Source organism: Adiantum capillus-veneris, chromosome 3 (genome assembly GCF_014529385.1).
Source record: "Adiantum capillus-veneris isolate H3 chromosome 3, ASM1452938v2, whole genome shotgun sequence".
In the NCBI taxonomy this organism is placed as follows: domain Eukaryota; kingdom Viridiplantae; phylum Streptophyta; class Polypodiopsida; order Polypodiales; family Pteridaceae; genus Adiantum; species Adiantum capillus-veneris.
The window spans coordinates 146522216-146537616 of NC_140933.1; the positions used below are offsets into that span (position 1 = coordinate 146522216).

Sequence of the window (15401 nt, forward strand, 5' to 3'; positions counted from 1 at the left end):
GGCATTCACTTTGATAGAGCGATACTTGACTCTAGCATCAATTCTCCCACAAATGGATATACAGACGTTCTCTTCGTTGATTTGGCACACAGACATACACGATCTCCTGCTGCATAGTAGAGATCAAGAGATGAAGAGAGAGCTTGTCAGCAGTGGGAGGTAGATTATAGTTGCCATAAGCAGCGATTTTATGTGTTCACATATGCTTTATGAGCTCTCCATGCATTTGGGAGCAGATTTTCATTGCCATATGCGGTTTTGGTCATGATGGATGACATATGTGGTTGATCTTTGCTCTAGCCTAGTTGGCTATTGACATGTTACATATTTGTTGGAGACAGGTGTTTACACACATTATACTAGTGATTTTGGTTCTATGGGACTTATATGCATATGGTTTTAAGCGTGATTAGCACTTTGAGAGTGCTCGTGCTCTATTGAGAGCGGTGACACCCGTAGGGAGTTGAGTTCAATATATTTTTTGTCTTTGCTTGCACACTTATTGGTGCTTGTTTATGCGCATATCTACATCTTGTAGTGATTTTACAACCCATGTACGTTGTGTTGTGGATATTGCCTACGTACACCATTGTGGAGCCTATTTTGGCTTGATTTGGTAGTCCCAATCATTTTTGAGACTTAGTCTGAAAGTGCCCTTTCTGAGATTGTGGCTAGTCATTGTGTTTGCATAGCCTTTTGTGAGGGTCGTTTGTGAGGTTTTTTTTGAAGCTGAACATTGGGAGCCGGGTTACCCATTGTAAGGTGGATTAGGCTATTGGAGATCCCTACTCATAGCCTCACCACAGGATATGTGTAGAGGGATATAGGTGCTTTGATGCCAAGTTGGGTAGTCTTTCGAGAATGTTTTTTGAGCAGTATATGAGATTTGATGTGTTGTTAGCACTCTTTTTTTCTTTATGCATTCTTTTTACTGAGTTTTGGTTGAAATTTTGATCTTTGTACAAAATAGATTTTGCCAAAATTTTCATAGAAATTTTGCCATAAATTCTAAGTCTCATTCTCTTGAATTTTCTCTTGTCCATTATGGCTTGACCTTTTTAAAAAGAGGAGTATTACATCAAAAATTTTGATGGCACAAACTTCACAAGATAGAAGCAGCGTATGCTTGATGTTTTGTGAATAAAACTAAATCATTGAATCAGGTGCCGATTTCCATGCCACTCCCCTTAGGGAATGGTTCTCCAGTTATACTCCTATGCATGGTTCGGTCAAGCTAGGTGACTTGCGTTAGCTTGACATTTGTGGCATTGGAGATAAGAAGTTATGTATATGACACTGAGTTTATGTTTTAAGATTTCAGACATGTCTCAAAGTTGATGAAGAGCTTAGTGTCAATCGGTTGCCTTGATATTTTGAGTTATACTACAGTTTTTGGCAATGGTTTCTAGACGGTTCACAAGGAAAATTTGGTCATTTTGAAGAGCCAAAAGCTGGCTCATTGCACTCTTTGTATATCTCTTCTATGAAAGAAAATTCCATTTGTGTTGCTGAGATGCCTTCCACTGAGTTGTGGCATAGCCGACTTGGTCATATGCATGAAAAAGGAATGAAACAACTTCAGCTTTTGGGCTATTTATCTATCTTGAACTATTTTGATTTTAGCTTGTGTGAGCATTGCATTTATGGCAAACAAACTAGGGTTACCTTTTCACCATTGAATAGAGAGTTAGAGAATCCTCTAGACTTGGTTCATAGTGACCTATGTGGGTCTATGCTACATAAATCTCGGGGAGGGGCAATCATATTTCCTAACATTCTAAATGACTCTACCCAAATGGTGTGGGTCTGCCTCTTGAAGAGCATATATAAAGTCTTTCATACGTTTTAGAAATTCTTTGCAATGGTAGAGAACCAGTTAGGCAAGAAGTTGAAGGTTTCCCCATCATGTTTGAGATCTCTTTCCATAATTGCTACAACATATCCTTCCTCTCTCTCTCTCTCTCTCTCTCTCTCTCTCTCTCTCTCTCTCTCTCTCTCTCTGAACTATGCAATATGCAAGTAATTTCTATTAGGAGTGTGCTTGCTCATAGCTACCAAATAATTTTGCATGGTGCTGATGCAATGGAATACAAGGGGTGTATGTAAGGATTATCAAGGGTCACACATTTTCAATGATGGCAAAGGATTTTTGGGTAATGTTAGTTCTTGCAAAGTTGTGTGGTTAGTGTATTTTTTCCTTGAATGACTTATTGGAGCTTTTTTTCTTTTAAAATTGATAGGTGTCTTTATTAATCATCTCTTCTTTTTGCAGATTCTATATATTCAACAACATTGGAAACAACCACTAGTATCTCCAAAAGAGTCATTTGTAAGCTACTAATCAGTAGCTTAGAAAACTTGACTCCAATGCATTTCATCAATGTATTCCACAAGTATGGAATGACCTAAATTCAACAATGTTCAAATACTTGCTCTGGGAAGAGGTAAAGTGTTGAATGCTCATATTGCAATTCAACAATGGATTTAAAAGGTGTATTTAAATTTTGATACAATATATCTTTGTGTTCATGTTTGACTTGTAGAAGGTGTATATTGCAAAAGTCAATAACGTGAAATTTCATGGGGGCATTACGAACATTTGAATGCTCAAGCTCTAGGGAGATATAATCAATCAATTAGTGGTTGTTGTAGACCAAGAACCAACCAAACCAAGATAGAAATCTAAGTGTGGAACCAAATCTCAACAACCAAGAATCAGTTAAAGTGGTATGGTGAAGTTACAACAAAGAAAGGTGCCACAAATGAAAGGCAAGACGAAGGCGCTAAAAAGGTGGAGCAATAGAATAAAAAGGGAGGAACCCTTCATCATGATGGTGGGAGAGACACTTGAGAGCCTAACTCTATTTTCCATGTATGGAACACTTATGTAGACAATTCATATGCTAAGCCAGGGGGCTCAGGTACTTGTTTAACCCTAGATTGATAATATGTCATTTTAATGTCCTCTTAACCAAGCAACTTAGAATTATTACAAGGGATGCCATTGAGATCTTAGAGTGTTTGATATTTGCAAAGATAACTTATGAGCAAATATTGGATTCAAGCTTTAGAAATGTCTTTCATAAGCACTTTCCAACCTAAATTATGCCAAAAAACGTGTGTTGTTTTTGCACATTTTTCATAGAATTGTCCGTATACCACCCTAGATGCCCTTAGTAAGTTCTAGGGTGCTATATAAGTAGCCTTTATCATAAATATTTTCAAATGCTTCTAATGCATGAGTACTCTATGTGTTTTAAGTATTTATGAAAATCATTTCATGCACATTTATGTACAAGTTTTACACTTTGATCAAATTTTTGCCAATGTATATGCAATAAAAATGCAAGTTTGGATTGTGCATATAGACTCAACACTATGTATTGCATCTTCCTTGAGTTTTAGGACACCTAATACCCCCAATAGCTAACAAACAAAGTGAAGGAAAAAAATTCCATTGTACAAAAAATAGAACTCATTTTGAGTTAGAAGCGTATTATGTCCAATATTTCTCAATTCCTTCAATGAGCATGGTCAACTTGTAGCTTAGGTCCAAACCTAAGCATACAATACCAATTTGACTATAAGAACATGCTTTTAAAAGAGATTGGAATGGCCACAATGTGGAAGCCAGCTTTTTTGTTCGTGCAATTTTTTGGTTTTTTGATTATGTCTAGAATTGCTATAAGAAAACATGTATATTGGCTTTGGAAGCTTGCCATGACCTAGGAATCAAGAAATATGCATGATACTTATTTTTTCCATGTAGAATGGATTCTTAGTATCAAGCTCAAGTAAGGACACTTGAAACTTCATACATATACAAGGAGTGTTGATTTTTTTTCCAAAACCCTAAAATGACACTTTTATGTCCAATTACATTACCAAACTAGCATTAATGCAATACAATCTTTATCATCTTATAGTTTTCATCTCTTTACTTGCTCTGCTCTTTGTCATTGTTTTGAAGTACTTTATGTTGTCATTTAATTAGTGGTTAGTTGTGTGCACTTGTCTTGAAATACTAAATTTTCTCCCATTTTCTAGGCCCCACAAAAATTTTTGTGAGGCTCATGTGACCCGGAAACTCTTGTAGTTGGAACATTCCTGTACATAACTAGATGTCAACAGTGGCTAGTGAAAGGTGGGTCACAATTCACCATAGACATTTAAATCTAAAATGTGGACATGGCACATGTGGTTGCTAATAGTACAATCAACCTTTCTAGATATTAGAAAGAGAATGGGATATATGAGGACCACTTTATTTGGCAGTTTAAGGAAGTACTTAAAACTTAATGAATCTTTGACCAAAGGCTAGAACGGTGACTTTTTGACCAAAATTAATGTTTTGACCAACGACTAGAATGGTGCAGTGTATTAGCACTAGTCTTAGAATGTATGTAAAAGTTCCTTGGGCCAAGTTAGTGGCAACCTTTAGGACATATGCACAAAAGTGCCTTGGCTTAGGTTAGTGGATTGGGCCACTAAAGTTCCTTTGACCAAAGACTAGAATGGTGCGGTGTGTTAGCACTAGTCTTAGAATGTATGTAAAAGCTACTTGGGACAAGTTAGTGGCACCCTTTAGGACATATGCACAAAAGTGCCTCGGCTTAGGTTAGTGGATTGCGCCACTAAAGTAGCTTATGGAAGATTTTGATAATCTGACAATAACTTTTGTATAGAATATGAAATATTCATTCAATTATGGTTTTAACACGTGGCAAAATTTGATAAGATTTCAAAGGAAGTATGGTTTTAATTTGTGGAAAAAAATTGATAAGGCTCATATTTAACTTCAAGGATCCAAAAGAAGATTTTTTCTAAAAGTAGAAGTTTATGAACTGAATGCCATCAATCTTTATTGAGAACAATATTACATACCTAAAAAATGATTTTTCATATAAATTTGAGTCTATTTAAGAAATATATGACCTACATTTATGATTTAGTAAATTTTTTTACAATTTGATAGTTTGTCTTTGAGAAGATGGACATGGAAATGTGTTTAGTATAGAGCTTGATTTTTCCTTGTTATTCTTATTCTAGAAAAGAACATTTGTAAGGCCCCCATTATGAGGAGAAGCCATCACGAAATATTCCCTTTCGGTGAAATATCTTGATTGGTAGATACTTGGCTAGTGGGCGGCAGTCAATGGCCGGTTGCAAGATATGTACCAAAAAAATCATGTACGAGTGGTTTGTTGGGACTTGAGGAGGCTCAAGGATAGTTCATGTACCATGGCACCAATCTGGCATATATGCTACATTTTTGGGGCCATAAAGAGGATTTTTCCATGTGAGGCCATGTTTATGGGGCAAATTTTGACCAAATTGGGTAGAAAATGCATCAAAGAACCATGTTGGGGTTTCTTTTCAGACTCGAGGATCTAAAAAGATGGCGTGTGCACCACAATGTGCCGCAAATCTTCTACATAATCTAGGATATGAAGGGTGATTACCTCGAGAATTACATAAGATACAATGTATTTGGTTTTTTCCAAGATGTAACGGTGTCTTTGAATGATCCTTTTGAAGATCATTTTCATGAGTGTGTGCTGCAAAGCACTTGTGACTACAACACATGATCTACAACGATCAAGTTGTCCTGTACAATCGTGTGCTTGCTACACAAGATATAATACACATATACTAAAGCAAGCATTGGATGATCAGACACGGTCAAGATTTGAGGTGATTTAAGATATGTAACTTCATTCCCCCTAGGATCAAGTATATCCATGATGAAATTGATTGCCAGAAGCAGTCCTTGGTGATGATTTGTTGGTTGACATGCATGTTAAAGTGTATGTATTATTCCACAAACAACTAGCTCGCAAAAAATCTTTTGTGCAAGATGGGTTCTCTTGGAATACATTAATTTGAGAGATGCCTCACAGGGAAGCTCAGGACTATTTTCATGAATTTATGCAATGATAGGCAATCACCTATGGTTGAATTTTGAAATGATGTGGCAGGTTGTCACCTAAGGACCTTTAAAAAAATCATGATATGATTTTTTTTTCACTGGGTGTTGAACTTGCTTTCATTGCTTTGGTTGATATGTATGCTAGGTCTTGTATACTTCTGAAATCACAACAAGCTCTTAGCAAGTTTCTATTTGGATTATGGTCTCCTTGAAGGCACAACGTGCAACATATTCCTAGCAATGTTTTGGACCGCGTATGAACCAAGTGTGGTTTACTTTTGAAAGAAAAAAGAGTTTTTGACGAGCTTCCTATATGGGATTCGGTCTCTCAGATTGAGGGAACAAGATCCAAGAAGCTCTCAGCTATTTGCCTAGCGATTGTATCCCCAAAGAGGGTGGAGTAACATAACAAGCTTCGGGTTTTTACTAGCAAATGCAAGGTGGGGATGGAGTCTCTTGTAATGTGTTTGCAAGCTATGCACAATAGGAATGTTTTCAACAAATGAAATAGAATGAAGAACACCAAAATTGCATGATTGATCTTGGATGTGCAAGACGTTTTAGAAAAGCTACTAGAAAAATTAGGAGGTGGCTATGATTGAATTATCCTCTAGTTTACTTGCTCTTCTAGATGTTTGTCAACAATAGAAAAGTGTGGAGCTTAAAAGTTTCGCATTGTAGAGCTCAACACAACTAGACCTATTTTTAGCGAAGGCTAAGCGAGGGCTTCTCTCCAAATTCTATATGCTTTATGTTTTTATTGGTCACATTAGGTAAATTTATGATATGAAACAAAAGCAAAGCAAATCATCGAGCATAAGATCGATGTTAGTTGTGTTAAGACCTTTTGAATCTAGTTCTACTTGAGCTAACTTATAAAGAGACTCTCACTTTGAAAAACTAAGGTCGAGTCTGTTTAGCTTTAGCACAAGTAGAAAGTGTAGAATCTATACTATATAGAAGCACCTTAAATTTTTAGAGAAGGAGACATCCTCCATGTGTCACTCAATACTTGAGTGACATATTTTTTAGAATGTGAAGTCAATAGACTTTATACTTTGCATAGAATAAATATTTAAGTTTAAATGTACATAACAAAAAAAGAATAATTTTAGTGAAGATTTAATTATTTAATAAGAATTTAATTTTTGAATATATTATTTGGCTTTATTTTTTCAAGGGTTTTTTTTTAAGATCAATATTGATATTTTTTAGAGATTTCTAAAAGTTTGTTTTTTTTAAAGAGATCGAAAAAAAAAGCTTGTCTCATGTAAACTTGGTGCTGTCTTGCTTTGAGAGCATGGATGCAAATAAAGAGGTCGATCCATATTATTGGTTGTGTGTGTGTGTGTGTGTGTGAGAGAGAGAGAGAGAGAGAGAGAGAGAGAAACAGAGAGAGAGAGAGAGAGAGAGAGAGAGAGAGAGAGAAGTATATATGTGTATGTACACCTGCACATGCATGAGGAGAGAGGTAAAAACAGATTTTATCGTTGAGCTCATAGGCACTATATCTCACTAAGGGCATCCTTCAAGCCCTTCCAATTTCCAAGATATTATGGTCCTCTTTGCATTATACTGTAATTTTAAAAGGATAGCTAACGATTTTCACCTATAAAAAATTAATGAAATGCCTAATAAAAACCAACCCTCACATTGGCACCGCAAATGAAGAGAGAGATTGCCCAGTTGACGGACCTTTCAACAGTTCTCGGATATTTTGTTCTTTTTATTTTTGAGAGTTAAAATGTGGGCCATGCTTAAAAGCTTATAATTCTTTAAATTTTGACACGCATTATACTTTGCATAGAATAGATGTTTCAGTTTAAATATACTTAACAAAAAGGGAATAATTTTAGTGAAGATTTTACTATTCAACAAGAATTTAATTTTTGAATATATATATTTGGCTTTATCTTTTCAAGGGGTTTTTTTTCAAGACCAATATTGATATTTTTTAAAGATTTCTAAAAGTTTGTTTTGTTTTGAAAAAATCGAGAAAAAAAAGCTCGCCTCATGTCGACTTGGTGCTGTCTTGCTTTGAGAACATGCATGCAAATAAAGAGGTCGATCCACATTATTGGCTATGTGTGTGTGTGTGTGTGTGAGAGAGAGAGAGAGAGAGAGAGAGAGAGAGGTCTATATGTGTATGCACACCTGCACATGCATGAGGAGAGAGAGAGAAAAAAAAAGATTTTATCATTGAGCTCATAGGCACTATATCTCACTAAGGGCATCCTTCAAGCCCTTCCAATTTCCAAGGTATTATGGTCCTCTTCGCACTATAGTGTAATTTTAAAAGAATAGCTAACGATTTTCACCTGTAAAAAATGGATGAAATGCTTAATAAAAACCAACCCTCACATTGGCACCGCAAATGAGGAGAGAGATTGCTCAATTGATGGACCTTTTAAGAGTTCTCGGATATTTTGTCCTTTTTATTTTTAAGAGTTAAAATGTGGGCCATGCTTAAAAGCCTATAATTTTCTAAATTTTGACACGCAACGGTGCCTATTAAAAATCAACCCCAGAGAGAGAGAGAGAGAGAGAGAGAGAGAGAGAGAGAGAGGATAATTTTTTAGCATCCAACAAATGATGCGACAAGGAGAAGTAGGGAGACTCGAAAGACATAGAAAAATGTTCAAGGGTGTAAAAACAGTTTAAAAAGACACTAAAAGTTGTACGAGTCTTCAACAAAAAGTAAATATCTATGGAGAGAGAGAGAGAGAGAGAGAGAGAGAGAGAGAGAGAGAGAGAGAGAGAGAGGGACCAACCATAGTCCATGCAAACTACTATCGACCCAATGTGTGTGTGTGTGTGTGTGTGTGTGTGTGTGTGAGAGAGAGAGAGAGAGAGAGAGAGAGAGAGAGAGAGAGAGAGAGAGAGAGAGGTTTTGCTGCTGGGGGGGGAGTATAGAAATGAATGTCATAATTGATGTACTAGAGCAATAGCCGGAGGCCTCAACACCTATGTGCCAAATCTTTGATTCAAGCATAATACACACACATACACACACACACACACATTTATTTATTTATTTATTCATTCATTTCTTTTTAACACACACAGATACATACATTCACACACACACACACACACATGCATGTGTCTCTCTCTCTCTATGTGTGTGTATACTTATTTATTTAGTAATATACACATACACATAGACACATGCATATGTATATGTGTGTGTGTGTCTATAATATATATATATATATATATATATAAGAGAGAGAGAGAGAGAGAGAGAGAGAGAGAGAGAACTACCAAAATACCCCTCAAATTTCTAGAAAATTCCAAAATATCCCTTAATTTTTGAAAAGCCCCAAAATACCCCAAATATTTTGTCATAAATTCTCAAACTTCCCTGCAAATTTTTAAAAATTCTCAAAATACCCTTGGTTGTGAGATTAAATTTCTTCAACGATAAAAAAACTTTGTAGCTTTTCATAACAAGACTAACTATCTTTGAATACAAGAAGCTAAAACTAGAACTTGAGTTGCTTTATGTAGGCTTTGGAGATGAATTGCTTCATTATTTTTAGACATAATATGTATATGTATGCATATATACATGTATACATACGTGTGTCTGTTTGTTTGTGTGTGTGTGTGTGTGTGTGTGTGTGTGTGTGTGTGTGTGTGTGTGTGTGTGTGTGTGAGAGAGAGAGAGAGAGAGAGAGAGAGAGAGAGAGAGACTTGTGTGCATAATTTCTATATCATTCCAATTTTATTAGATGCTTCAAATCTTTGAAATACTTTGAGGTTTTTTTAATGATGTTAGAATATCCTATAACAGTTTCTTTATTGATGTCAACTGTGGCTTCTTTAAAGTTTCCATAAAGAAGATGCTACCCTACTATGGATATAATGGTGGCAACTAACAAATTGAGTTCATGAAGTTTCTAGGAGAGAAAGAAATGTAAGCTATGATCTAGGCTAAAATGTAAGAAAATAAATTTGACGTGACCAAAAGTTGAACAACCTTATTGTATTAAGCTGCTTATGCATTATTGTGATTAGGCGATGATTTGAACCATTGCTATGCTTGTGGAGAAAACATAGATAGAGATGCAAGCGAATCATCTAGAGAGAAACATAGATGGAAGGGTCAATCAAATTCTTAATATCAATAGAAAGCCAACTCATCTCTTTGATACTTAAAACTTTCTTAGTACATTGGAAACTATGAGACCTAATCTTTTCTTATGCAATGTAGCAATCGTTCGGTCCTCATCTTTTACAGCTTGCTAGCTTACCTAGTTTGTAGTTCTTGACTTCGTAGCACTTTTGTCAACCCTAGGTAGACCAAGGAAAAGAATTCCTTCTTATTATATAGGTTGTTATGATGTGCACTACTACCATGTCTTGCTCATAAGAAAGACGCAAGGATAGAAGCAAGTAAGAGAGTTGGAGTAAAGACTTCTCTTAGCATTCATCTCTTCACACCATGCTAACGTATCTAATCTCTATCATCAAATTTGGTAGCATTGCTAGATCAAGATAGACCAAAAGGAGGACTCTCTCTCTCTCTCTCTCTCTCTCTCTCTCTCTCTCCACCCCAATAGAAGGAGAGCACTCCTAAGTTTGTTGAACAAAGGCTAGCACCTCATGAAAGATAATGTTTGAGAAACTCCCAAGCTTAGTTTTAAAGTATCCTTTGCATCATCTTACATATAGACCAAAAGAAGGACTCTCTCTCTACCCACCCCAATAGAAGGAGAGTACTCCTAAGTTTGTTGAACAAAGACTAGCATCTCATGAAAGATAATGTTTATGAGAAGCTCCCAAGTTTGGTTTTAAAGAATTCTTTGCAGCATCTTACATATATTCATGTCTGTTAAAATCTATCAAGAGGTTGTGTCATGTATGATTTTTGGAGATACAATAGACTATACATGTAGAAAGAGAGTATTGATAGTGTTCTAATTGGAACATAAGATAGCCCTATGAGAATACATGCCATGTTTCCTTGAACGAAGCAACACGTGAGTCACATACTAGTATAGATGTATTTTAAAAAGAAAGTTGTATTTTAGGTTCTAATCATCATTATTTATAGGTCATAACAAGTGACAAGTGAAAGATGGCAAAGAAGGGTAAGTAAATTTTTTTAACATCTATTCAAAAATGAAAATGCAATGCACAGGAGTGGAAACAACGCAACTCCAATACACTAATTTCGTTGTACAAGACATGTTCAAAACCATTAAACTAAATATATTTTCACCCTTCTTAATGCTTTCTTGTGAGCTAATCTTGTGAGGTGTACATGTCAAATTTGAAATGCCACAATCTTCACATACCAAACATAATATCGAAGCAAGCTATCATACTTTCATGCAAAGAAAGTACTTGACAGTTCTCTCTCTCTCTCTCTCTCTCTCTCTCTCTCTCATATTGTTACGCACCCCACCCAAACACACACACACACAACCCCCCCCCCACCCCGGGCGGGGGACATACTTAAAGTATCAAATTACCAAAAAAATAGCAATCTTTCACGTTTCCTTAAAATACACTTGTTAACTGATTGACACAAGTGCAAATATAGGTGAGATCAATTTGTGTTTGACATAATTAAAAGCATCAATCTAGAAAAAAACAACCTTTGATGGTTCATAAAAAAATGCACTTGTGGACTATTCAAATGACGTAAGTAATGCATAATGCAGGCAAGATCCAGTCAAAGAAATAATGCTTCATGAGAAGGAAAAGAGAAAATTAGAATTTTTTAAGTTAGTGCTCTATTTCTAAGATAAAGATATATTAATTTGGCTTGCTCTTGTCTACTTTGTTTGGGTCAACTACAATTCAGTTCAAATGGAGGTAATGAAACAGTCTAGCTAATACACACTAGGACTCTCCTTGACGCCTTTTAAGCCACCAAGGGTAGTGGCACAAAGGGATCAATCCAAGAACATGTCCACAGCTTTGGCTAACAGAACAAGACTATTATTATTTTATTATCATCAATGGACATTCCTAGAGTTCCCAGTTGAATAAGTTCATTATTATAATTGATTCAAAGCACTAAATAAATGTGCTTCTTGTGAAATCATCTACAAAATCTTTGAAATACGGATTCAAGCTAAGTTGCATTTATATGTTCATATAATTTTTTTTAACACGCTTTATACATTTCACTCGATAAGAATACTTAAATACTTGTATACGACAAGGATTTCTCAATTAAAACTTTTAAGAATATTATTAAGATGCAAATTAGAACATCTCCTTTTAGATCCTGAGTTTTTTCTTAGATATGAGAGAATTATTTTTAGAACGAGATATAGAGAAATTAAACAAAGTGCTTGTTTCACTGATGTGCCAGAGTGTAATACAACCGTTTAGCCAATCATACAAAACACTCAACAATGTGCGTAGTATGTTTCTGTTTAATGTATAATGCAACCCATGGTTCAAGTCTATTTAATCCCTCGTGTTTAATTCCTTCGCATCTTTCAACAATAAAGGACATAGTGTCTTCAATGAATAACGTATTGTTAAGGTGGGCTTTTGATTAAGTTCAAACCAAAGGGGGCTCCCATTTATATCAAGAAATGAGTTTAGATGCGTCACATCTTGGGTTCAAGTCACCGAGGATAGTGGGGTGCAGGGATGGGTGCTCCTCGTGACTAAATGGCACGGGGTCTTGAATGAAGACTCGGCCATGGGATCGACGGCGGATGACGAATGACGAGGATCTCGAGGAGATCCGATGGTAAAAAAAAACGTCGACGCTTTCCCCATCGTGACTCGAACCCAGACGGACGTTGTGGCAGCCTAATGTGCTAACCGGACACATGCAACGATTTCGTTGAAATGGGGGTGAGTTTATGCATATATATGCCTGTCTTAGTTTACACCTCGCATGTCCGAGTTTACAAAATTTGTTCGAGTTTATTTTTTAAAATCTAACTACACAGCAAGTCTCTGCTTTGTGCGTGCCGTTCTCCTACGTGGATCCCATGACGGGATCTTCATTCAAGACCCCGTGTTCTTTAGTCCTGAGGGTCAGTGTTGGCTCCGAGGATATCCCATCCCCTCCCCTCCCCCCCCCACCCCCCCCCCCCAAAAGCTTCTTTGTGAATTGTCCCCTTAGGCTAGGTTTGAATGGACACTAGACGCTTTGAAAAGATCAAAATTGACTCGGAAGGAAGACTTTGATCGAGTTGATCTTCACCAACGGCAACAGTTTTGGGCCGGCGACATTTTAGTTTTCCCTTGCTGCCTTCGTTCTCTCTGTTCCCTTCTCTTTCTGTTTGTACCCAAGCTTTCCATCGCGTATATTCTCGCTTATAGACTCATAGTACATGATCTACTCGTCTTCAAGACACCCAGCAATGCCACGATTGCCATCGCCCACTCTGCTGTTGGCTCGCCACTAGCGGAGAGTTTTGTGTATAGGTCTTTGTTTGCAAAGCACGCAGCTTTGATTACCTGTTCTTGTTAACATTGCACCCCTGTTCAAAGCGCCCGCCCTTCATTCCCTTTGCCAGCCTCTATTGTATCCTACTATACTGCTTCCGTTAGAATGAAAGCCCATGTCTTCTCCTGTTTGCTGCTTTTCGTCTCCTTCATAGCCTTCCCTTCCCCATCGCAGGCGCGGCATAATCTGAGGCGTGATGCATTGGATATTCCAACCTCTCTTGATGGTTTTGTAGCTGGAGTGTGGTCGCAGCTCGGCATCTTGCTTAATGCCGGCAAAGGCGATCTTTTAGAAGCAATCATCCCCCTCAAGTACTACTTTGCCCAGTTTGGCTACCTCAACGTTACCGGACAGCTTGTGACCAATCTTTTTGACACAGATCTTCTCAATGCAGTGAAACTCTATCAGGAGAGCTTTGGCCTTGATGTCACCGGTAAGCTTGACCTCAAAACTCTGCTAAAAATCATGACCCCGAGATGTGGGCGTGAAGATGTGGCAGATGGCATTCCCCTGATGCTGCAATCCACGCCTGCTGCGCATGCAATCATGAATCCTCACATCGTGGGACATTATAGCTTCTTCCCTTCGCAACCCAAATGGCCAAGCTCACGACAAAACCTTACCTATGCTTTTAGTTCTTTGAATGACACCGACAGGCTGAGCTCTACGGAGCGGAGAACCGTTTTTGCGAGCGCATTCAGTGCATGGGCAGCCGTCATACCCATCAATTTTACAGAGATAGAATCATTTGATGATGCAGACATCACCATAGAGTTTGTCTCATTCTCACATGGTGATGAAGAACCATTCGATGGGATTTTGGGAGTACTGGCACATGCCTTCTCGCCGACAGATGGCCGATTTCATCTAGACGATTCTGAGTATTGGCAAGATTTAAGTGCACGAAGCAGTGCAGAGCCACAAGACATCGATTTACAATCAGTAGTGATCCATGAGATTGGACATTTGTTGGGCTTGGCACATTCCCCTGTGGAAGATGCCATCATGTACCCGAGCATTGCCCCAGGTCAGGTGAAGCTTCAGTTGCAAGCAGATGACATACAAGGTGCACAGGCTCTGTATGGGGTCAACCCCAATTATAAAGCTGATAGCGCGACTCCAGGAACCATTGGCGATATCAATGGAGCTCAAAAGTTGGCGGTTGCGTCTTTTCATGGCTTGCTTGGATGTGTGATTTTTCTATGTGTAGCGGCGTTGATCTGAGCGTGCATTCTAGCTGATGAGCATTTTGGGTATTTTATCTTCCATGAAAGCTTCACTTTTATGCTTGTAATATACTACCTCATTTTTTGCCCTCTCATGAATTCAAGAGAAGTTTCTAGAATTCAGTGTGTACAAAATTGATAGGAAAACCTTGTAACCTTATATTTGCTTTCTGTTTGTTTAAGTCGGAATGAGGCTATCCAAAAACCTTACATAGTAGCATGATGTGAAGAAAAGTCAAGGTTTTTGTTGTTTTGTCTCTGTACTAGATATAAAACACCAAGAAACGGGCAGCGGCGGCGGTATCTAAGCTACTACTTGGAAGTTCATCCAAAAATGTTTGCCAGAATATTGAGGTGCATTTGAGCTCTATTTGAAGGTTTCTAGATGTTCATAAAGAGCCCCTAATTTGTAATTTCTCTTTACCCATTTTTTAAAGTCAGCTGTCTACATCTTTTAGAATGTTCACAGATTGTCGTGCAAGTGAAGGGTCCTCACTTCTATTCCTCTCCAAACAAGTTAAAGTTAAAATGTTACCTAGTTTTTGTTTACAAGTTGTGTGGCCATTGTCTTAAAACCTATTGGGTTTTGCATTACCCTTGCTGCTTGTGTTAACCCATTCCTTGGGAATAAATTCCCGAAGTCCTTCAGAGTCTTGATTCGTTTGATATTGATTAAGTATGGATGTGAGTACAGACTTGTTAATCCAATTGACTTAGAGAGATATATAGACAAGGGTACTTCAATCTCTACTTACTTTAGTCAAAAACTAGGCGAGATTATACATCGATGAGGATTCCACCGGGATTTTCTCCAAGA

The 15401-nt window shown here is 37.4% G+C and overlaps 1 protein-coding gene across 1 annotated transcript; it reads left to right on the forward strand.

Annotated features, from left to right (window-relative positions):
* Positions 1-13121: 13121 nt before the first annotated feature.
* On the forward strand, positions 13122-15008 carry LOC147461878 (metalloendoproteinase 2-MMP-like). The gene has a single exon (XM_086502033.1). It carries the CDS (start codon positions 13464-13466, stop codon positions 14580-14582), a length of 1119 nt encoding a protein of 372 aa, XP_086358159.1. The 5' UTR covers positions 13122-13463; the 3' UTR covers positions 14583-15008.
* The last annotated feature ends 393 nt before the right edge of the window (positions 15009-15401 follow it).

Coding starts and splice junctions, on each gene's coding strand:
- LOC147461878 (XM_086502033.1), top strand. CDS start 13,464: ATGAAAGCCCATGTCTTCTCCTGTTTGCTGCTTTTCGTCTCCTTCATA.